The sequence below is a fragment of the Staurois parvus genome, unplaced genomic scaffold (assembly GCF_062004578.1).
Source record: "Staurois parvus isolate SC_StPar_1 unplaced genomic scaffold, SC_StPar_1.0 ptg000094l, whole genome shotgun sequence".
Classification (NCBI taxonomy): Eukaryota; Metazoa; Chordata; class Amphibia; order Anura; family Ranidae; genus Staurois; species Staurois parvus.
The window spans coordinates 755,611-781,066 of NW_028317890.1; the positions used below are offsets into that span (position 1 = coordinate 755,611).

The 25,456-nt window shown below is 38.5% G+C and overlaps 1 protein-coding gene across 2 annotated transcripts in view; it reads right to left on the reverse strand.

The window, feature by feature from the left end:
- Positions 1-25,456, reverse strand: part of ASCC1 (activating signal cointegrator 1 complex subunit 1) — a 334,902-nt gene that overhangs the window by 136,317 nt on the left and 173,129 nt on the right. For both annotated transcript variants that reach the window (XM_089670718.1, XM_089670717.1), the window contains exons 8-9: positions 24,744-24,868; positions 21,890-21,969 (exon numbers count right to left, since the gene is read on the reverse strand). In XM_089670718.1, coding sequence (XP_089526844.1) covers positions 21,890-21,969; positions 24,744-24,868 — 205 coding nt within the window. The remainder of the gene's footprint in view (positions 1-21,889; positions 21,970-24,743; positions 24,869-25,456) is intronic.

The following is a 25,456-nucleotide window of genomic DNA, read 5'->3' on the forward strand; positions in this document are numbered from 1 at the left end:
TAAAAAGCTAGACACTGCAAATGAATCTACAAGTGACAAATCTCCTACATGCATAAACAGAGTCATTTTAAGGTCCTCTGATGATTAAGAATAACAAGTAGAATGTCTTAGCCACTGGAACTAGCCAACCATTCATTTTCTCCTTCATTATCTCTTTTTTCCAGTTTTATCCTCCAGATGCAAATACAACTGTCACACAAAAAATACATAAACATGAGGCCTGAAACATAATATGCTGCCTGTTTTTTTTTCAGCAGAAGCATTACAGGCACAGTAACAAAACTCCGAAGCAACTTTAACACAGTGATGCACTGTCTACATCTCAAGCTACATGCTGCTCTTTGACTGCAAATTAGGCAGATATAACAACATGACTTGTGGCTGAGAACAAAAAGCTGCTCACAGACACAAACAAATAAATAAAATAACAAAACTGGAACTTTAGAGCTGGTCGATACAGAGCCGTAATAAGTTATAAATCAGCAGTTACAATACCTGCTCTCTGATGACTTTCTTTTTGGTAAAATATATATGTGAATGTGGCCAGCTTGAAGTAAATAAAAATATCAAATGTGTGTAAATGTTTTAAAGCCCACCTGTCACGAGGTTACACAAAGCCACACAGCAGACTCTCTCTGGTGCCACAACATAACCTAAGTGTGAATGAAATGCGGCCCCCAAAAATGCTATAAAAAAAAAAAGTTATCCACTACAAATCCTGTAGCTGTTGACTTTTAATAAAAGGACACTTACTTGTCTAGGGCTCCATTGGTGTCCTCACCCGGGCTAGTTCCTCACAGCACCGGCATCCTAACTGTGGAGGCAATATGTCACCTCTTCAGTGCCATTTTAACCCTTCAAAGCCTGTACCCCAACATGTGCACTGCAACGTCAATTAAATGTGTCAGGTTCAGTAGCAGTACTGCCCACCAAACCTGACAAGGGGTATAATTTTTGCCACAAAGCAAAGCATCCAAGTCTTGGCATGTGTACATTCCCATTCAGGTGCCTTTGCAGGTTAAAGTGGTTGTAAAGGCTGAAGGTTTTTACCTTTATGCATGAAACAAAACCTTCTGTGTGCTGCTCCCTCCACAGCCCCCCCAATACTCACCTAAGCCCCTGGAGGATGTACACAGGAGTCTCAGCTGTCCTCACAGCCAGTGAGCCACTGTGGAGAGAGCAGAGAGTGGGGCTGAACCGCGGTTCTATGTGTCTTTTGGATGCATAGACAGGGTGTGGGACACAGCACACACCGTTGCCCCCTAAGCAAGCAGATTGCTATTGGGGGCACTAGTCAAGGGGGAAGAGCCAGGAGTGCCGGCAAGGGATCCAAGAAGAAGAGGATCAGGGCTGCTCTGTGAGTATCACGTTTTTTTTTTTCCTAAAACCTAACCTTTAATATCATCTTAAGGGGGGTGGTGGAGAAGGGGAGGGATAAAAACCTATTATTACCACCCCGACCACATGTGTATACATACCCTAAGTTTACCAATTAAGGCTTAGGCTAGGAACATTTTCCTTTAACATGCATCTGTAGTTATAACTTTCTTGGTTTTTGATAGAGTAGGGACAGCACTTACAGGGTATTTTTTTTTTGCAGTCTTTACCCTGCTGAGGAGATATCACATTTCTCTTAATTTCCTGTAATGGTGACACTACAGGACATTTCTATAATATTAGAGAAAATCCTCTCTTAGACAGTTATCGATGTAATAGGTGTTTACATAAGAAGCTCCACCTCACCCCGGTAAAAGTAACAGCTATACATGTTTGGATTTTCCATCACTTTATGTTTTGGAGGCAATGGTCACCAGGATAAATAGACAGGCTAAGTCTCACCATCTTTAGGTCAGCTTCTGTCAAACATGAATGTTGTCAGAATATGATGTCTCAGAGGGGAGGATTCCTCTATCCACCTCGCTCATGTGGATGGTGGATTCCATTCATTTTTTTTCTATCAGCTTTCTGGCTGATCAAAAGAAAATAAGAATTAAAAACAACAGTTACCTATGACCAATATTATCCTGTATATTATTTATTCAAACCAGCAATTCAGCAAGTATTCTGAATGCACTGTCTGAAATATAGATAGGTATGCCATCTTGTGGATACAACTATGATGTAGCAAATATCATGAAAAGTTGGGGGGAAAAAAAAACATAAAAATGTAGAAATCATGACTTTTTATATAAACTATCAATACTAAAGAAATAGTTTCAGAAAATCTTCCAGCTCCAGTTAATGACCCAAGGAAGCAGACAAACTCCTGAAACACGTAGATAGGAGCGATTATGTCTAGTACAGAATAACATCCTTTCCGATGATGAAAATTTTAAATCAGGTTTTATACGACTTATAAATAAACTTGATTGTTTTTATGCACCGGGATGTTTTGAGGCTATCAATTGGTCACTGATTAAGTATCTTGAAAGTCCCATTTTTCTGGTCTATATTTTGATTATACTTACTATGGGATAATACCAACCAGTGCAATTTACTGCAAATGAGCTTTGAATTGTGGATCTTTATTATTTCCAAACCACAAATCAGTTATGTACATGTTTATATTTTAGTTACTGTTATAGTTAATATCCATAGTTCATTAATGCAAACCACAGCAGAGAAATAAAACTTATCTGTACCAGGATGAATATTAAAAGACAGTACTCTAAATGATTATAGAATTTCAATAGCATTGCCAAATTTATCTTTTAAACTTCTAGCATCACCGGCTAATAACTCCTCAAGCTGTTTTAATTGCATGGTTTCTAACCCGGTCCTCATGAATGAGCATTCTGCCCAGTGTTTTGGGATCATCATTATCTGTTTATTTTCATTACCTAATTTCATCTTGATCGAAATATTGTGGAGCAGTTTACGTTTTTTGCTATTCTTCTGTCTTGTAAACTGTAGCTTATTGTTTCTGTTCTTTGTAATTAAACAAGCTAATTGGCTAGAACAAAATAATATGCATTAAAAATACATGTTTAGAATGCTAAGATTCTTTGAGTATCACTATCTTGAGAGCACTGGTAGAAAAAGGTGAGGAATGCTACCAATTAGTTCATTTTTGTAAGGAAAATGTTTCTTCAGGGAATGATATTGCCGTTGTCGTACAGCAAAAGACTATTTTAATGCTTGTAGCTAAGGATCACAAGAGATTGTGCCACTGTGTTTGCAATGATAACCAGCCGCTGACAGTGAATTATTACCCTGCCCCTTGGCAATAAGCTGACTCCTCTACCCCAAAATTAAAATGTGTTGATCCTGACACACTGATCTATCTCTTAATATAGAAACATCACACAGTTTTATTGCAATGATATTTAACACAAGACAGATGATTGATTGCAAAGCCATATTTCTTACTTTATAGGCTTTAAAAACAATATTCAGCACTTTGTATATATGTAAATTGAACATTTGACTTGCTGAGGTTCCTATCAGGAAGTGAATAATGACATGGTTGCAATATTCAGTAAATGTCATCATCCTTGTACGTCTAAGCATAGAGGAATTCTGAGCAAATTCTGCATGATACTCTAACCCTGGGGGAGTTATATACAGGATCTAAGAAAATCTAATCGTTACTATAATCTAAAAGAACATGGTTACATATTTTCAGTGATCACATTGTTTTAGTTATTGATGTTTACTTAAACGTATTTTTACATTCAGTATTTTAAAACCACTTGCTCTCCAGAGAATTTATCCCCTTTCCTGACCAGGCCATTTTTTTCCCAATATGGCGCTGCGTTACTTTAACTGCCAATTGCGCCCAAATTAAATTTATGTCCTTTTTTTTCCCACAAACGGAGCTTTCTTTTGGTGTTATTTGATCATCTCTGCATTTTTATTTTTTGCGCTATAAACAAAAAAAGATCAACAATTTTGGAAAAAAAAACCCTAATTTTTTTTACATTTTGCTATAAAACATATCCAGTAAAAATTTTAAAACAATAAAATTTTGTCATAAATTTAGGCCAAAATGTATTTTGCTACATGTCTTTGGTAAAAAAAAAAATCCCAATACGTGTAAATTAATTGGTTTTTGTGAAAGTTATAGCGTGTACAAATGGCGGCTTATACTGGAATTTTTTTTTTTATACTAGTAATGGCAGCTATCAGTGACTTATAGTGGAACTGCAGCGGGCATTCTGACACTGGGGGGGGAACTGACTAACTGCCACTGACTCCCCCAGTGACACTAATACAGTGATAAGTGCTAATAAAAAGCACTGACACTGTACTAATTACACTGAGCAGGAAGGGGTTAACATCTGAGGCAATCAAAGGGTTAACTGTGCTGTTTTACTGTTTGTGCTGTGTGTGTTTTACTATGTAAGCATGCTGCTTTGTATTGCACTGCTATGCAGAGCAATACAAAGCAGCATGCTGCTGCTGACGGGAGAGATTTGTGTTGTTTACATACAGAACTCTCCCCTGTCAGTGTTCCTCAGTGATTGCCAGGTGCTGGGGAGGAATCTCCAGCCAGGATCCAGTGATCGACAGCCATAGCTGCCAATTTGGCGCAGGTAGGGTGGCTCACGTGCCCCCTACCCGGAAATACAAAATCTCATATATATATATATATATATATATATATAGCAGTAGTTCTGCCATAGGGCTGTCGGGAAGTGGTTAATAAAGAAGCTTTCCTGGCCTAAAACATTTCCTCAGTGGAAACCTCACTGATACAGTTCAGGAACCACAGTACCTGAATTAGTCTTTGAAGTGTAAGTTCACAAGTGACTCTAAAGGTTGTACTTTTTTTTTTATAAATAACAAACATGCTATACTACCTGCTCCGTACAATGGTTTTGCACCCAGCAGCCCCGATCCTCTTCTTCTCGGGTCCCCTGCCAGTGGTCCTGGCTCCTCCTCCCTGCCGAGTGCCCCCAATATCAGGCCTCTTGCTATGGGGCACTCGAGCAGGCTCGCTCCCAAGCCATGCTCCTGTAAATGGACAATGTCCAGGGCCCCTCCCCGCTCTCTCCTCATTTGCGCACTTTGGGTTAATTTCTAGGAACGCCTGTTACCCAGGAAAATGTTGCAGGGTTAATGTCAGTCTTGGTCCTGATGTCAGTTCTCTTTTAGACTTAATAGATTCTGGGAAGCTCATATGTAATGTCTTTTGTGGGACCACATCTTGCAGATAGATTGCTTTGGTGGTTGTTAGATATTTGTTCCATAAAATGTATCCACCATTAATCAACTGTGCTGGAGGTGGGGTGAAAATGTTTTCAATAATTTAAGGGAAGACACTTATCCACAGTGAACTAGTGCTACTAGTTGGTTTTAGTATGTCATGCAAGTCTAGATATAAGATGACACTGACATGTGCATCTGGATTATAGCTGGACAGATTCTCATTGAACATTAGATCTAAAGCAGCTTTTATGGATTTTCTGATCTGACATATCTACAGTCTGTCCATTTGCTGTTTGGAGAAGGGTATCAGTAGTGCTTTGAAAAGATACAGGTAACTGTATCTTCAAACTGACTTCAAAACTTATGTTGTTATTTATATAATAGGCCATCCCAAGTTTTTGGTTCCTGTGGCATTCTGAAGCTTAAACCTAGAGGGGGCAGAAGTCTGCCATTGAATTTTAAATTATTAAAGCTGCAGGTATAGGTGTTAGGCCTCCCATAGGTTTCTTGATATTTAAAAAATTATTGGATCACTGATTCTCATAATCTGACAGCATAAGGGTTAACATTTGAAAAATGATGAGCAGGAGAATCAAAAGTGCTTTTGCTACTCAAAGATTTTTTTACCATGTTCCCTCATAATGAATGGGCTGCCATAATATAAGTTACATCAACATGCGATATAATGCACTTTAACATGCATGCATTTTTGCACCACAACAGACCAGATATGTCAGCATGGGCTCTGACTGTCTTTTAGACAGTAAGAAGTAATGTGGGCAGCACAGTGGCTAAATGGTTAGCACTTCTGCCTGGCAGTACTAGGGTCGTTGGTTCAAATCCCAGCCAGGGCACCACCTGGCCAGGAGTTTGCATGTTCTCCCTGTGCCTGCGTGGGTTTTCTCCGGGTACTCTGGTTTCCTCCCACACTCCAAAGACATGCTGGTAGGTTAATTGGATCCTGTCTAAATTGTCCCTAGTATGTGTATGAATGTAAGTTAGGGACTTTAGATCAGTGGTTCTTAACCTTTTTGGAGGTACTGAACCCCACCAGTTTCATATGCGCATTCACCGAACCCTTCTTAATTGGAAAAATAAAATATGATTTTTAAAATTCAAAACATAGGTATATATTTATACATAGGTGCACAAAATGAACAAAACCATTAAGAACAAAACCATTAAAACATGATTTTCACACAAAAACAAAATAATGAATATTTACCGCAAATCAGTGTGACTTCTGCTGTTGTCTTTCAGAGGCCAGTTCAGAAATGCGCGGCATTACCTTGGCAAGTGCCACTCTCATGTCATTTTCGCAACAAAGTCTGTTCCTTTTCTTCGTCTTTATGTCCAGCATCCTCGAAAAGGATTGCTCGCAAAGATATGTTGTAACAAACGGTATGAAAATTTATCCCCCATAGTAATTAATCCCCCATATAGTAATTCATCCCCCATATAGTAATTCATCCCCCATAGTAATTCATCCCTCATAGTAATTCATCCCCCATATAGTAATTCATCCCCCATAGTAATTCATCCCCCCATATATTAATTCATCCCCCATATAGTAATTCATCCCCCCTATAGTAATTCCTTCCCCCCTATAGTAATTCATCCCCCCTATAGTAATTCATCCCCCATAGTAATTCATCCTCCATATAGTAATTCATCCCCCATAGTAATACATCCCCCATATAGTAATTCATCCCCCATATAGTAATTCATCCCCCATATAGTAATACATCCCCCATATAGTAATTCATCCCCCATATAGTAATTCATCCCCCATATAATAATTCATCCCCCATATAGTAATTCATCCCCCATAGTAATACATCCCCCATATAGTAATTCATCCCCCATATAGTAATTCATCCCCCCTATAGTAATTCATTCCCCATATTAATTCATCCCCCATATTAAGTCCCCAAGTCCCCCCTGTGTCAATTCACTTACCTTTGCTCCGCGCGTTCCTCTCGCTGTATTCCCACGCCGTTCCGGTCTTCAGGGCGGACTGTGAGAGGAGCCTAGCTCCTCTCACGTTCGTCACGCTGCCCCGCCTACACACATCCTGACAGCCAATCACTGGCTATCAGGATGTGAGTGGCAGCGAGACTGGCCAATCATTGCATTTGAGTCCCTGCCGCCCGAGAGGAGGGAGGGGAGCGGGCGCCCGGCACACAAGAGCCGCGGCTTGCCGACCACTGGGCTAAGCGATGTTGCGTGACCACCTGCAGCCAATGATGGACAAGCGGGGCATGTCATCACAAATCATATGAGTCGGGTGTGGGTCACCTCCGCCGAACCCCCGAGACTGACTCACCGAACCCCTGGGGTTCGATCGAACCCAGGTTAAGAACCACTGCTTTGGATTGTACACCTCTTGAGGGTTAGGGACTGATGTGAATGTACAATATATATGTAAAGCGCTGCATAAATTGACGGCGTTATACAAGTACCTATAATAAATAAATAATATTTGCACTGCAAGATGCATGCCAACAAAATTTTAGAAATGAACATAGAAGTTACCAAAGCCAGCAACTACCCACTTCTTACAACCAGTGTAGAAGCCTTCTATTCATCATGATTATGTGTGGAAAAACTTCCAGCAACTCCTGCACCCCTGGATAGGTTTACATTGCACAAGTGTAAATGTTATTGTAATACAATAGCCAAATAAAATCACAACAGTAGGCCCTTAAAAGTTCCCACACCAGACCCACACGGGTCATTGATGTGAGCTGAGATCAGACAGACCAGCTACTTATACACATCAAATCTGACTGTTCTTGGGTGGACGTGGTGACAAGTTCTACATTTCCAAACTAAACTCATAAAAATGCAAATATTTATTGACAGGACTATGGTACATCACTAGGTGGAATTAATTGCTGTTAACTTGAAATCTGATTTAATAATGCAACAGTTGTAAAACAAGAAAGATAGGGTAACATTTGTGCAAGAAATGGAACATTTTGCAGTCGAAATGTGTAAAATTGAACTGTGCTGCAAATTTAGAAACGTAGGAATTTGAACAGTATGTAGTTTTACTTTGTAAGTGGAAAAAACAAACTGTACAGAGACAATACAGTACATAATGTTTAAAAGGCTAAATGTACTCTAGTAGAAACTGATTATACTAAGAGATGTACAAAGTATGGGCAAAGCGACAGTGTCTCTTTAAGTAATGGCAGCCTCCAAATAACTTTTAGGAATGGTTTGTTTGAGCACAAACATATAACATGATATTAACAACCCAAATAAGTATTATATACAGAATTTTGATTTCTTTCTCTAACATTTAAAAAACATAATGGATTTCTTCCAGAGATTTTAAGCAACATAGACCATGGTCCATTAGCCATAGAACCTAATTATTTCTGAAGTGTATTTTTACTTGAACAATTATATTTCTAGTCCCCTCTATATTTCAAGACCCCAACCATATCAGCATCAAACATATCAAAGCTATGTCTGTCTATGTACATAAACTAAGACAAAGATAAAATAAAAGCCCTCTAACTTATTGCCAGAAAACTCTTAATGCCAGTTTAGTGCTAGAAAAACACAGTACTTTATCAGGCATGCCAAGATTACCATCTACAACTAAAAGATTTCTCAGTATGGCAATAAGTTACTGTGCACAATCCCTGAAGACACATTTCCAGAGGAAATGATCTAACTGTAAGTGTCAGAAAATGGTAGCTACCTGCAGAACACAAATGCATCAAAGGTAGTAAAATGGTGATATTTGAATCAATGCACTGGAGAAAAATACCTCTAGACTGTGAATACCAATAGAGATCTCTAGTGAGGCCATAGCTGATAGCGGATAAACTAGTAAAAATAATACACAGAGTATGAGGGAAATGTTTTCCGTTATTTTGAGTCTACATGCGTAGTCAAGGACACTAGAAGGGAACAACTTAAGGACAAGTAAAGCTACAGCTTTACATATATACGAATATGTTCCTGAGAAAAATTGTATGCTATGTTTCCATATATTTTACTTGTTGACCTTGCTCCTGAATGGTGGTTATATATTACTGGATATCTGCAAGCAGTGCAACAGGTTAAAGTGCCCGTTGGAATAATTAGGCCACACAGTAATGTATTACCATGTCATAACAGCCACTTCCAAGCATTGAAAGTGCTTGTAGCTATTTTTCATACCAAAAAGCGAACAATGCTTTCACTTTGTTTGTGCTGTCATTTCATAGGCCAAGACAGGAAGAAAAACCACAGCTGGTACCTTAGTAAGATGCACAGTAGTACTGTGGTCTGGTGTCGTTAGACCTTACCAATATTAATATCATATAATGCCAAAAGGTATAGGTCAAGTACTTATGTTATCAACAGTACACATGACTATATGGTGTGTCCCTAAGGCCTGGAACAACAAGGCTTGTGCCAATCCATAATTACAAAGATGGTAGAAGCAGATATAGAGCAAAAAGAAAAACATGAATAGCGTACGTGTTTTGGGTTTTGTTCCTGTCTTGAGTTTGTGAAGCATTTTGGAATCTGGAAAGCAGTGTTAAGAGTTTTGAACTTGGTAGTATACATCAGTGTTGATTTTGGTTTACATTATAAACCAGTTTTAATGATATGCAAAGTGAATATAAGGTAAGTGGATGGCAAAAAGCCGTGCCTCAAACGGCAACCCATTTTTCTCCCTGAAAGCATCTGAAGCATGGTTTTCAATCTCCATCTGACTTGCTTCTGAGTCCCATATGTAAATAGAAAAGCCCAAATATTACCTGATGCTTTGTTAACTAGACCCAATTGTAAATAGAAATCCAGAATACTATACTATTATTGATGGATTTATGTATTTGGTATATGGATGGTTCTCTCGAATATTAAGCTTTAGTATTCTCATAGTATGGATGTGGCCTTGAGCAGAAGTGTACAATCAGTGTCTTGGGTCAGCAGTTTAGATCACAAAACCTGTTCTTATGAATGTTATGCATTATTTTAGCAGCCTCAACATTTGAAGACACTGAAAAATGACAAACACATAAATATGTATTTAATAAAGCAGTGAAAGAGCAATGTAAGCAATTGGGACATCATGATTAATTTATTCAGAGCATCATTTTTCAACCAGGGTTCCGTGGAACCCTAGGGTACCTTCAGAAACTGCTAGGGGTTCTTTGACAAGTGAGCATTGCTGGATCAATCCACAGAACACCAACGAATAAGAGCATTTTTCACTGACCATCTATATAAGGGGCCAAATTCTTACAATTTACTAATCAGATTATTATACTATGAGCTTTAGATATATTAATTTAAATAATGTAATTTTAGCAGGGGATTCCAAAGACCAGAAAATAATTTCACAGGTTTGTTCATAGTAAAATATTTAGAAATATTGATTTAGAGCAATCAAAACAATACAAGTTTATTTCTGGGTTGCTGGTCAGTATATGGTTTGATGTCATTCTTTTTCAGTGTGTTTGTTCTTTTATATGAAGCCAAGACAAGGTGTCAGAATAGCACATCCTATGTGGATTCCTCATTAAAATGTTGAGCACCACTGGCCTAGACTATCACTAATGCAATAGCATAGAGGCAGCTTCAGGATGATGCAAGAACACAAGATACTATTCTTTTACATACAGTATGCATGCTATAGTGATCTTAGCCAAGATTGGGACTCTGATCTCATCAACAGCTATATGCTTTGTTTAGTCAGCAGGTCTAGCCAGTCTGAAAAAGATCATGGTTATTAATATTTATATCTAGCTAGTAATTAGTCAAGGTAGTGGCATGCATTTCACCAGCAAAATACAGTATGTTAAAAACTCTGTGTTAAAGAAAAGGAAAAATAGACGCTGTAAATTTCAACTTCCATTAGTTCACACACTTCAGCTATTCATTCTCCGCAATCACTTTCAATTGTCAAACTACAGTCAAAGATGTGCTGGGCAATCTTGACTCACCATTAATTTATTTCCAGGCACAATATATAAATCATATACGAGAAAGTTCAAATGACACAGCACTGTTTGCCCAGAAGCTCCAGTCATTTAGAAAATGAAAACTGAACCTGTAGTGGAAATCTGCTGGGCTGCTGTGAATTATAATATTCAGAACTGCACAGTGATATTGGCTAGATACACAAAAAAAAAGGTCTTTTTTTTTTACACTATAACACACTGACACTTTTTTTTATGACAATGATAAAAGGAGAACACAAAATGCAATGTATGATTCACATTACAAAACCTTGATCTGATTAAAAGGTGTCTGTTTTTCTACCTGCTAGGAAGCTACCAGGTTTTCATGCACCACTGAGCTAGCAAGCAGAGAAATATAATGTGATGATACTGATTGGGTTACCAATCAGAGTGAATTCAACAGAATAATAAATGAGCAGAACATGCAAAATGATGTGTACTGCATGCTGTGTGAAATACAGGGCATGTTCTCCATAAAAAATTGTGAAAAATTGTGAAGCAAGACACTGTTTCTTTGCATTGCATTATATGTTACATTTTATAATAAAGGCTACCTGTGTATATGCACACTGAAATGGCTGCCATTCAAGATGTAAGGATCCCAAAACTGCAGTGTGATTCTTAAAAAGTGTTTCTCCTATTATCTATTCAGATGTCACTTGAATTGACTATTAAAGCAAATCTGACCATGGCCATTATAATAAGTCCTCTTAGCTAAATGTGGCCATATGTCCAAAGTGTAATACTTATTTGTATGGCTAAATCTAAAGGGGTTTCAGCAATATAACCTTAGGCCAAGTATGGCATTCTTACGTAAAAGCAAACCATTAAAGCACATTTGTGACTTTACAACATAATACTGCTTAAGTGCAGGCACCTTATGGTGGCTATAAATGACGTTGTTAATCCTCTATTCAATTCTGGGTCCCAATGAAAGCCTGGATGACCCAGTGCACAAAATATGCAGAAAGAATTGTCTTCTACTGGACTTAAAAAACATCTTAAATTTTTTTTACTTAGTTGCCCCAACCCCAATGAGAGCTGACCCCCAGCACCATGGTTTTATATGTACTAGAGATGAGCTTGGGAGTCTTCTTAACCATCCAAACATCAAAGTCCAATCAGCTGCAGGGTCGGTCATTCACTGCCCCATAGCACATGCACAAACTCATCTCAAATACTCACTTTCAGCCCTGATCAGGAAATCTTCACTGTGCAGCTCTATTCTGAGCCTCGCAGCCATTCCTCCTAAAATGGACACTTTGTACTGCAAATGTACACTGCATCCTTATTTGTTCCTATGAGAAATACATGGTTGCTGGGAGTATGACTTTCCCTCAACAATGAATGGGGCTTGGCAGGGCACGTACAAACTGGCCATTTCCGGAGGAAAGGATGTCTGGTTCAGTAAAGATTGCTAGATCTGGGTTAAAGGTATGTATAGGACCAGGTGGGCAGCACCCAGTTTAAAGTAAAGAATAGCGTAATGTAAGAGGTAAGTCTCAGCCCCTCCATGTAAAAGTCTAATGTGAGGATTTCTACTCTCCACTGAGGTCCTAGCATTGGGCTGCTGCACATTGGGAATTTGCTTTAAGCTTAACAAATTCAAGGTCCTCTGTAGAGTGTAAGCCCATGAAGAAAAATATCCCACTAAAGTGTTTGCACCAAGATACCACTGTTAGTTTGGAGAGACAGGGTACATGATAGGTTTACTTTAACATTTATTAAAGTAAAACCAAGCAAAGGGCTGAAACTCCTACGTTCATTCTGCTGTAAAATACCATAAAACGAAATGTTGTATTTTCATTTTATAACAAATAATACAAACCTCTCCAAAAACTAAACTGTTAATAGTTTATATATTTCTATTATTGTGATTGACCATATTGATATTTTGATCTAAATGTATAGTTTTTTTCCAACAATGTTGGGCTATGTCCCAGGTCTTTACGACTAGACTTTGTTCTTGTTTGCCATGCTATCCACCGTGGAATGCAAAGACTGTGATAATAATAGCCATGCAAGCCCAACACATCACTGGACTAAAAGTGTAGCAATTTGCATACTTTATGGGTGTAACTGACATGCAGTGGCAGGATTTCCTGCTAAAAAGAAAACAGTTTGGATGGGGAGGGAAATAGTGCAGTGGCCTCAGCTTTTCTCCCTTGCACTCTACAGTCAAGTATTTTCCTGTTACACTTCTTTTTGATATATACATGATTTAAAGCGCCACTCTGGGATCGTTTGTGGGAAGGACATGTGCACATCTATTTAAGTCCACAGATATGTTTAGAGGACATAAGTCCCAATTGGCTTCTCATTAGGCACATATTAGTAGTGCCAATTGTTTGGACAATAAGTGCACATAATCCTCACAGACAGTATACAGATATATTTAAAAAGTGTAACAACACAGTTACCACCCCATACCAACAGGTAAGTACAGTGGACTAGGACAATGAGAGATCACAGATTTTTGGAATAAAGTCAAAAGATGATAAAGAAGTTTGTACTGATGACTTTTGGAAGCTACAGAAGTTGCTCAAAAGAGAAATGCAATTGTGGTGGGATACGGCTTACCAAGTACTGTATCTCAAAAAAAAAAGGATTCTTGGAGGTCTTAGAATAAAAACTTTCCTTCTTTTGAGGTCACAGGTGAAACATTCAGAGGAGATTGGAATATGGTTCTCATTGAAGCAAATTTTAAGCTAATGAGATTGATAGTGAAATGCAAACAATCACATATATAAACCGAACTAAAACACTGCAAGAGTATACAGTGTTTTCAAACTTTGGATGACAAGTTAAATGCCAAACTGAACACTTTGAAAGTAGAAATCACTCATACTAAAAGGGCCTACTTCATGGGAGATAAACAAAACTATAGAAACTCCAACGTGTATAATTGGCATAGATTTGAACATAGAAGGTTGAGGAGGAGTCGCTCTGCAACTAAAGGGGGCTCTATCCAGAAATCTAGTGCTATACCTACTACACCCATAGAAGTGACAGTTTCTATGACAACCATCGGCAACCTCCATGGAGTAACATTTTAGAAATAGTGAAAGATAAAAAAAACTAACAGATACATTATCAGAAGATGGTGAACAAAAAGAAACAAAAAACAGACATACCAAAAATACAAAGGAGGTGAGGGAGCATTAAGAATAAGATATAGAAGTCTTCACAAGCCTCACATTTCAAAAATGTTTTACGTTTTTCTGATTATGACTTAGCACAGCTGGAGTAGAACCTATAGAAGAAAGTTTGTGGTGGTGCTTAAAGCCTAGAGATGAAATGAAAAAAGTTACTCCGCCGGCAATGGAAATGGGAGGGGCATCTGGGAGTTGTTCCAGAAACTAAAATGATAAATGAATGGACGCCACTCAACCTGTCCCGGGAGTTCGGTGTTCATGGTAGGTGTCCTCAGCCACTGCTCCAGCCACGCCCTCTGATGCATTTTTTCCCGCCCACTGGGGCTTGATCACAGAAGGGTGCAGAACAAGGGAGGGCAGAGTTTAAATTTACTAAATCGACCGTGATAGGGGAACAGGTGTGTGTGAAAACATAAGAAACAAACTAAGGACAAGAGGAAAATAAAAATTGAAAAGGAAAGATTAATATAATGGAGGAGAAAAAGCAAAAAAAGATAAAAAAAACCCTCAGAAAATAAACTAAAAAGCTAAACAAAAAAAAAACAAAAACTGGGAGTGAAAATAGAAATGACAGAAAATCCAGAAAAATACACAATAAATGTGTGAGAAAATAAAAAATGAAAAATAAAAGTGAAAAACCAATTACAAGTAAAAATCGAGGAAAAGTAAATCTGATAAGTACAGAACTAAGTTAAAAAAGAAAGAATGAAGAATAAAGAACAAAAAGAGTAAGGAGTGAAAACCAACAAAAAAGAAGAATGCTATATAAGAGGAAAAGGGAAATAATAAAAAAAAATGTATTTGTAAAAAATTGGGAGTTGCTTTATTATAATTTTTAAAAAGAGAAAGAGAAAAAAAAAGGAGAAAAAAAAAATATCTGTTAGAAATCGAATGTGTGAAAATAAAAAATGCTAAAAACTGGACTCCATTGTCCTGATCATGGACATCATTTGGGAGACAAGACCATGAATGAAAAGTGAAAAAAGGGGGGAGGAAAAAGAAAAAGCCATAATTTGCGACTAAAGTGCAAAAACTACTAATAGGTATTTTTTATTTTTTTTAGACGAAAAAATGTATTTACGAGAGAAAAAAAGGGAGAATTTTTTGCATGGAGATGGCTTATTAGATACTGCTATTCATAATAATGGGTAACATCCCACTCAAAATTTAATCCTTTTGGTATCCGGGTTTTCAACTTAAAAATCCAAAACACTTTGCAGAGAACAGAAAGAGAAAATCAATCTCTTCTTCTATTCGGGGTGTCTTTACGCTCCATTATTTACACACTGAAAAAGCTAGTATCCGAATTGTGATACCGCCTAAAGTGTCTTGAGATGTTCGTGTCCTTGTTGGTCCTTATGTTAGATAAATGATCACTCATCCTGTCACAGAGGCGTCTTGTTGTACGGCCCACATATTGTAAATTACATGTAAGACAGGTTATGACATATATTACATATTGAGCATGGCAGTTGACCAATTGTTTGATGTTGTAATGATTGCCATTTATGCAGACCGTTATGGTGTGGGGACCCCCAACATAATGATAGCTTGAGCATCGAGTAGCATTACATTTAAATATCGGTAAATATCGAGAGATGACCAACGAGCAGTTCCCATCAATTGAGAGGGTCCACTGAGAGGTCTGGAGTTCTTTCCCAGGGTATACAAAGCACCATCAGGAGTGCCATATCCCCATCGGGTTCCAGATGACTACTAGTGCCCTTTAAATTACATGCGTAATATTATTATACATCTGGTGAGTGCAAGCACATCCTTTTTTCCATATCACGGAAGTCACGAGCACTTTATTACCATTGATTCAAGTTTAATGGGAACGATTGCTACCTTCCATACCTGGGAATACTGACACACCTTTTGAATATTTTAGTAGACTTTTATATATTTATATTACTCTCATGCGTTTTAATGTGTTAACATGATATGATTATTGATGTTACTTACCGTCTTCATTAAGACATCACATTTATTTCACTTGTTAGCGCATAACTTTGTGCGATTCATATCACTTTTTCACTTTATTGTTTATTGTAGCGCTGCATTCTGATTTCTGTATATGTTTTAGGATTTTAGGGGTTTTCCTTATGCAAGTTGCTTTTTCTGACCATATTTAAAAGCGCTCGCTTTATTATTATTTTTGACGTGTCTTATGTTCTGATATTGATTGCTGTACCATGTGGAAAATACCAAAGATGTGTTTGTCACCCGTTTTTTCTTTTTTTGAATTTTTTGTACAGGAAGTTTTGTTGTCACTTATGAGAAGATTCATTGGGGGTGTTCTTAACCTGTTGGTAGGCTTGATTGATTCTATGTTTTTAGATCCTCATTCAAGGAACATATTCTCCATCTGTTTAGCCCCAATGACAAAATCTTTTGTAAGAGAACAGTTCCTCTTCAGGTGGGTGAACTGGCCTTTGGGAATGGCTGGCATCACATGGCAGGGATGACAACTGGATCCATAGTGTATAGAATTTTTTTTGAGGTTGATTTACAGAATGCAGTAATTGTAACCCGCTATGAATGAGGATTCCTGTAAGGTGATATCCAAGTAATTTATTGCGTTCACTTGCTCCTCTCCTGTAAAGCCTAGGTTTAATTTGTTGGTGTTCAAGTACATGAGGAAATCTACAAATGGCACCTCTATCTACAATGAAAATCAGGTAATCTATGTAGCGAAAATACATTTTTATTAAGTGTCTGTAGGAATTAGATGTGCTGAAGATGAACAGTTCTTCCCAGCTACCCATGTAAAGGTTAGCATACATGGGTACAAATCTGGCTCCCATTGAGGCACTTTGTTTCTGTAGGTTATATTTCTGATCAAAGAAAAATTGTGTTTTAACAGAAAAGAGCCACTTTCTAGAATGAACCACTTTAGTTCTTGATCGTATTCTCTATACAGATCCATGTGGTATTTCAGGGCTTGGAAGCTTAGGTTGTGTGGAATACAAGAGTGACTGTACATCATTAGTAAGCCAATTTAAATTGTCTGACCAAGGACAATCCTCTAAGGCTTGAATGATATGTTTAGTGTCTTAGATGTAGGATAGTAAGCGAGTTACCAGAGGCTGGAGCAAACTATCCATCAGATTTCCAAGAGGCTCCCTCAGGGAGCCTATACTGGCAACTATAGGCCTCCCTTTTAAGGGTTGTTCAATCGTATGCACCTTGTGTAGATGTTGGAAGATTGGTGTTGGAACCAATTTCTTCGCTTCTTCTGGTTTTAAAATATTCAGACAAGTGGCTTCCTCTGTGATGTACTCCAACTGATGTTTGTAAAGAGAATTGGGGTCTGTTGTGAGAGACTCATATGCTTGTGAGTCTGATAGTTGTCATAATGCTTCTTGATGAGAGTCAATGTAGTTCAGGACTACAACTGCACTCCCTTTATCTGCTTCCATGATAGTAATTAGCATGTTGCTTTTTAGGGATTGGAAGATTTTCTTCTCTTTTTGGTTCAAGCTAGATCTTTCATGTCTCGTACACCTTTCTATCTCCCATGCCAAAGCCACCAGATTTTGTTCAACCAATTTTTGGAACAGACTAGGTTTTCACCTCTTGACTGTACTGAATAAAAGTCAGACCGCAGTATTGAGGTGATATCCAGACATTCTGGACTCTTGATCTTGTCAGATATCAGACTACCTGAGAACCCATGGGCGTCAAGCAAACTCATGTCATATATGAGACAAAAGTCTTGAAAAACAAATTCACTCTGATAACATTCAATATGTTGTGAAACTTGTGAAGGATAAGATAAGTCTGTGTGTAAAAAGTGTTTCTTCATAGTGCAAAGTTATTCACATCAATAAGTAGAGAATAAATCAAAATTCTGTGAAGGTGCAACATTTAAACCTTTTGATAATACTGCTTCTTCTTCAGCCAACAGATTGTAATCAGAATGATTGAGAACAAGATTGGTTGAAGACTGATGATGTTTCTTGGCTCCTTGATTCTTTTTCCTTCTTATGCTTTTCTTTTGGATGAGCGTTTGCTCTCACACATTCACATTCCATTTCTCACACATATTTAGCTATAGTTGTGTGTTTTAAAATATTCTCTTTTTTTCCTTTTCTAATCTCCATTTAAAAAATATAATAAAGAAACTCAAAATTTTTTACAAATAATTTTTTTCTTTATATTTCCCTTTTCCTCTTATATAGCATTCTTCTTTTTTGTTGGTTTTCACTCCTTACTCTTATTTTTTCTTTATTCTTCATTCTTTACTGATTTAAAAAAAAAAATGTCACTTTTTTTTAATTTTTTTTTACGGAGTTCTTCATCAGGCTTGATGAAGGAGCATGCATACTCAGAACGTGTGCTACGCCTACCGCTGCTCTACTTGGAGCTGACATCAATCCCGTCTGCCGTGTGGATCCACACTGACCAGGAATTACTGGGAACCACCAGCACAGCCAAGGACAGTGCACTGGAGACCTGCCTGCAGTGAGACTGGCAAGGAGTTGCACAGCGGTTGACACCAGTTTGACAAGCGCTCATTTGACTACGGCGAGTTTATTTTTATTTAATTGTTATTTTTTAAGTTTAAGGATCTTGAATACTACAAGAGCCCCCTAAATTAGAATCTTAGTACGTTTATATCCAGCTTTTACCCTGTAAATAGCAGGGGTAAGAAGCTGTACTCCAAAAGTCTTTGAAACAGGATCTTGTATCCTTAGAGAAGTTGAGAGCAGGTATCAATGGTGGGAATCACAATAAAAGTAGGTCTGAGAAAGAGCCTTTAAATGCCTTAAAGAAGAATCCATCATCTACCAGCAAGATATGGCGAGTACCCTTGTTGATGTTGTCTTCAGCGAAAGCAGTCGGGCAGGACCACAGGACATGATGCTATCGGGCATACAACTGATGTACGGACTGAGTGGTGTTTATGACACAGGAGCACTATATGCTGTCATACAAGAGTTTTTATGTGAGTTTGCACTTTGGTTTTAATAAATTCGTGCTGTAACCATTTTGATTATGATGTGAAATCCTGTCTGCTGACATTGATGTGGAGTTTGAGTGGTGTCCTGGATGATCTATCTTGCTGGTGGAGCCATTAACCCATAGTAGAGAAACATGCTTCTGTGACCATTATATTCTTTAGTCATACATATTTGGTGAGCTGCTTGATCACAGCGGTGTGGGGAGCACAATTTATTTTTGCAATACACTGAAGTATTTATGAAGAGGAGTTGCATTTTATTTGTGGGACATTCATTTGATGATTCATTGGACTATTATTCTTATACTGTATTTATTTTTATTATATTTGTTAATTGGACTCACTATTATTCTTATGTTTATTTTAATTTCATTTGTTCATTTTATAGTTTCTGTATGCACTTATATTTTGTTAGTATTTCTTTTGATTAGTGCTGCACGATATATATCTATGTTGTTCATTTGCTATCACAAATGTGTGCCAGCTGCATTTGGTTAATAACCCTGAGCACAGTAGTGGGTTTGTTTTAGATGAGCACACCTATTGTAAATTGAATGGCGATCTGTCTATTTTAAAGAAGAACTGGGGGTAATAATAAGACAGTCTGTGGTGTTAGGGGTACTGGATATAGATCTATTTCAAAAATTGATACCTGGGTTCACTGTGACACCTATTTTTCATAATTTCCCAAAAGTTCACAAGACAGGTGTTCCAATTGCTAGTAGATCTGTTGTCGCCAGCATTAGATCCCTTTGTGAGCCTTTGAGAGTTTTAATGAACGATCTTCTCCAAACATTGGTAGTTAATTGTCTACAGATTTACGAACACCAACCATGTTATTCAGAAATGGTGAATAAGCAGCAGGAAACTAATAGCAAATGGCTTACATGTGTTGTCAAGTCTTTATATTATTATATATCTCATAATCTGGGATAGAAAGCTCTGCAATATCATTAGGATCATTATACTGATTATTCCTTAAATGTTCAACTTGGAAACAGTCCATTTTCTCTTGATACAGAACTGTTCAAGGTAATTTAAGCCACAATTATAGAGAGGGCAGATAAACCCATTAGAGGGAGATAATGATTTTTTTGAATGAGATACAACGCTTTTTTGAAGAAAAGAAATATATCTTTTCCTAAGAAGGTTTCCTCCTCCTCTTTGTTTTCATGCCTGCTCCCACCCCCTTTTTAAGTATAACTGTCTATTATACAGATTCTACTTTATGTGATCAGCAAGTGTTAGGCTGACTATACACTATTAGATTTTTGAACAAAAATTCTTACAAACATTCTGACTACATTTGACAGTTTGTAATTTGTAACTTGTAATTACATACACATTTTGCTTGCTTTTTACATTTGATTTTGTAGAGATTTTGTAGAGAAAACCACATACACTGAAAATTTTTTTAGAAACATTTTCCATCCTGCTCCTTTGAATTTTGTCATCACTGCAGTCAAAAACAAAGGTCGATTTGACCTCACTAACGATTAGAAAATCGACAAACATTTTTAAAATAAAAAAACAAACAAAATTCTACTAATGTATACCCAGCTTTAGTCTAGTGTGTATAAAAGAATTATTTTCCCGATTCCCTCCAATCTGTACAACCAAGCACTATTGGGTGAAACACATTATGGGAGGCATTCTTTGGGGGAGAGACTATTTGTTGTGATTCTCTGTGGAATAAAGTGGTGAGCTTTGTGATGTCCTCAGTGTGCGGGAGTCTCATTATCTCATACTTGCCTGATCAAGTATGTTGAAAAAAAAATTTTAAAAAAACACAGAAAGTTCACATGCACATCCGTTGCCCATGCAGGAGTTTCTTCTACAAAAATATGCACAAATGAAAATATTGAGCCACCTGGCTCACTTGTTGACAGCAATGCTGCTTCTCTCACTAGTCCATTTGACTGTGTTGTCCAGCAATCCTTAAATGCGTGGCTCTCTAATCTTTAGTTGCAGCGCCCTGCTGCACAACCCACCTCAGACCTATGGATTGGGGTTCTCCTGATTCCTGGAACTGAGACCTGCTGTCTCCTGGCTTCTGGCTATAGCATCTCTGACCCCTCGGTGAGACCATCTGTCTCTCAGCTTCTGGCTGGGGCACCTCTGACCCCTTGGGAAGACCCTCTGTTTCTTGGCTTCTGGCTGGAGCCCCCTGACCGCTCAGTGAGACCCTTTGTCACTTGGCATCTGGCTGGGGCACCTCTGTCTCTTGACTTCTGGCTGGGGCCTCCAGACCCCAGGTGAGACCATCCTTCTCTCATACTGGGAGTGGTCTCCAAACTGGCCACAGAACTGAGCTTTCCTTTTATATATCGACCCCTGCATATCTTTGCACTCAGACAGGTTGCAGACATCTGGCAAAACCCAGACACAGAATTGAAACTTCAATTCAGACTCAGAATCCAGAGAAAGCCAAAAACACAGCTTCCTCTTCTCAGAAACCGCAATATGGAACTTAGGATTAACTCTGAATATGAATCCTGTGTCACATTTTCCTATATTCTCCCAGTGACAGAGCCTCCCTCTGTCACAATATTAAGAAACTTAACGGATATTTTATTTGGTTTATGCATAAATATAATTATAAAAATCAAAAAGCAGCATGTGGATCTAAAGTATTTCTCACTGACCTTCAATACATTTCTGGCATCAAATGATTCTCTCTCTCTTTGGCCAGGCTTTCCAGGAGATACAGTACTTCTTTCTTCAGCTGTAATGGAAAACACCTAACCAGTTATCTAAATAGCATTTGTAAACTAACCTAAACAAAACTAGACTTGAATACAAGTAAATGCTCTCTATTAAAAAAAAAAAGTCAATAAAATGAGGGTTGAGAGGCTGAAGCAGTTTATATAAAAAGTAATAAACTATCCCACCAATTGCACCTGTAATTACAAAGTGATAAGCCTTGATAATTGCCTAAGCTCTGCTGACCGTGTTATTTTTTATTATATTAATCGTGACTTCAAGAACATATCACATACAAATTACTGCATTTTAACAGAACCTTATATTAAAATAATAATATAGGCTATTTAAAGCTGCATGCATGGAGAACATTTTCAGTAGGGATGAGTTTTAAGTTCGGGTCTACCATGAGTTAGAGGCAAACCCTTCCTTGTTTATGGTTAGGCACTATGCATTACACACTAATGCTCTCCTGTAGAAACTGATGTACAAAAGAAGAGATAAAGAGATATGCCATGTGGGAATGCCAACAGACATCCCTCCGCTCAGGACACAGAGGGCATCCCTTCCCCTTGAAGAGGTCTTCTGGGCAAGTCTGAAGTGTTTTTAGTCAAAGGCATGCAACTAAAGGATGGTTTCCTGGGTTGCCTTGGTGGAACAAAAACAACTCCTTTCTGTGGAAAGAGGTAGTAGCAATAGGATTGGTAGGCTTAGGCTGCAATTGAAGTGTATTGTTTTTAAGAAAAATCTGGTTAAATCAGCAAAAGTGAAGCATAACTGATATGCAGACTGTCTTTCAACCCTTTTCCAGCAGGAAAAAAGTGTGTGTGTGTGTGTGTTAATATTATATACACATTAGCCTTGTTCTAGTACTACAAGTGACTGTCTAAATGTATGTGTTGACCTTACATGAGCTTTAAACTAACAACATGTTTCACAAAAATCTTTACTCCTAAATCTAATCCTTAAAATTAAGTCTAGACCCCCAAATCTTTACATTCAACCTTTATTAACGTAAGCCTTATACTTAACATTAACCTCTAAAGCTGGACATACACATATTAATTTGGGATTGACCTAAAATATTGATTGCAAATACAACTGATCAGATATAGGTGTATGCAATCATTTTCCCAATCTGTATTATGATTGGTTCTTCACACAACTGAAAAACCTCTGAAATGGTGCATCAACACAGCAACAATGCAACAGTAATGTGCATCATCATAAGCCCCCAATAAAAACACATAGTGCGTCACAGTATTGTCTTCTGCCCGGCTTAAAATCACCCCCCCCAGTGGTATCGTCTGCCCCTCCCCCCCACCACAGCAGTGTCCTCTGACCCTTTCATATTATCCTCCTCCCCACAGTAATATATCATCAACCTAATGTAGTGTTCTCTGCACCTTTTGCCTCCATCACACAGTAGTGTCCTGAAACCCCTCCACAGAAACACAGACGGTAGTGTCCTCTGCCCCCACACAAACACACATTCACACTAGAGTCCTGTGTTCACCCAACCCCCCCCCCCCCCGTAGTGCCCTCTGCCCCATTATAGCAGTGTCAACTGCATCGCCCCCCCCATACACAACAGTAGTGTTCTCTGTCTTCCCTCTGTAGTGCCTTTTGCCACCCATAGCACTGTCCCCTGCACCTCCCCCCCCCCCCCACAGTATTGTCCTCTGCCCCCCCCCGTAGTGCCCTCTGCAATCCCCCCCAACAGTAGTGTCCTCTGTCGTCCCCCTCATGGCAGTGTCCTCTGCAACCCCCTCCCCCCCAACACACACAGTAGTGTCCTCTGGAACCCCCTGCATGGCACTGTCCTCTGCATTCCTCACCCCCCACAGTGGTGTCCTCTGCCCACTAGAGATGTTTCTTCTGACTCCCCCCCAAAAGTGTTCATGACACACAGCCATGTAAAGGTAGCTCTCTCCTACCTTACAGTGGCTGACCATCAATCAGAGCAGAATGAGAGGCAGCACAGTGCTGGATGGAGGATGGGAGCGGGAGCTACCAGAGTTAACTTTTCATATTAATAAACTGATGATTGGTAGCTAGGACTGCCTATCAACCCATTCACCTGCTGGTTAACTTGCAAAGTTAACTAAAGCAGCTGCCGTGCTCCTGCCCTCCATCCATTATTGTTTTGCCTCTCACTCACACTGGAAAAGGAGAGTGGCAGAGGCTGGGGGGAAGCATCAGCACTGCCCTGATCGTGATCTACCTGTCGGCTTCCAGCGATCGACAGGTAGATCGCGATCGACGAGTTGCCAGCCCCGGCTGTAGTGTCACACTGATAAAAATTTCTAAACAGTTCCAAAAAAAATCTCAGAGCCACATTTTCTGTGTCCAAAATTTTGCATTGAAAGCTATTGACTCCCCATTTTCCCCAGCCGTGGAACCTTACCCTTCTGCATCTTCTTAATACAGGAGGTAAAAAGAAAATGGACAATCATTCAAACATTTTAGTGGACCTATTGAATGGCTGGAAATATAAAATTATTATTAAAGGGCCACCAAGCATATCTGTCACTCAATCAATCATTAAAGCCACAGATATGATACACTGATGTGTCACATACATTATTTTAATGATTCTTTATTCAAATGTAAAAATAATATTTCTAGATAAAACTGTACACTTTTATTTGATCTCTAGTTCCCCCTGAATGCACTCTAGTTTAAACTGTATTACAGCACACAATACCCAAATCAGGCCGACAGGGGTTGTTGATCATATGGGCAATACACAGATTCTCTTCTTGATATCAATACTTGTAAGACATATGCACTTGCCTAGGGGGTCTCTCCGGAACAGTGTATTCATAACTGTTGCATGAAGTTTTACCCTGTCCCATTCTTTTAACATCAGCCCCGAGCCCAGAAATCTCTGCATAAGACGATCCGCTATGAGCTGCAACCTGTGCAGGGAGAGAGAAGACATATTATTTTATGTCAGTTCAGTCTACCATTTACAAAGTGTAGCTTGACTGAAAAGAAAAGGCACGAGTATCCTAATTACAGGAGCAGTTTAAAGCACAAGCCGTCAGAACAAGACAAGTGGAGTCCTCTGAGATACGACGTGAGTGTTTTCCAAATTAGTTTTAGTACATTTAGCAAAACTGCAGAGATGTAATTTCTGTACATTATTAGAAATATCCTACAAACAAACATGATCTTAATGTGAAATTACTTTGCCATTTATTAATGGTGCAGAAGAAAATCACTTTTCTTGGCAAAAATGAACAACAACAGGCTGCGAAAACAGTCTTTGCAAATCAATTCTTCTTCCAAGATTGGTTGATTAGGGGGTGTATGCAGAGGTCGCAGACTGCCCACAGCCAAATGATTATTTCCCAGTGTGGATGATCTGATGCTTTGATTACTTTATCCATCTGTTATCATAATACTTTCTTCTGACATAAAGTACCTAACTGAACTCCCATATATTTTCACATTCTCATCTTTCAGCAAATCCCTCCTGCAGTGTGATACATGGTCACCTGCTC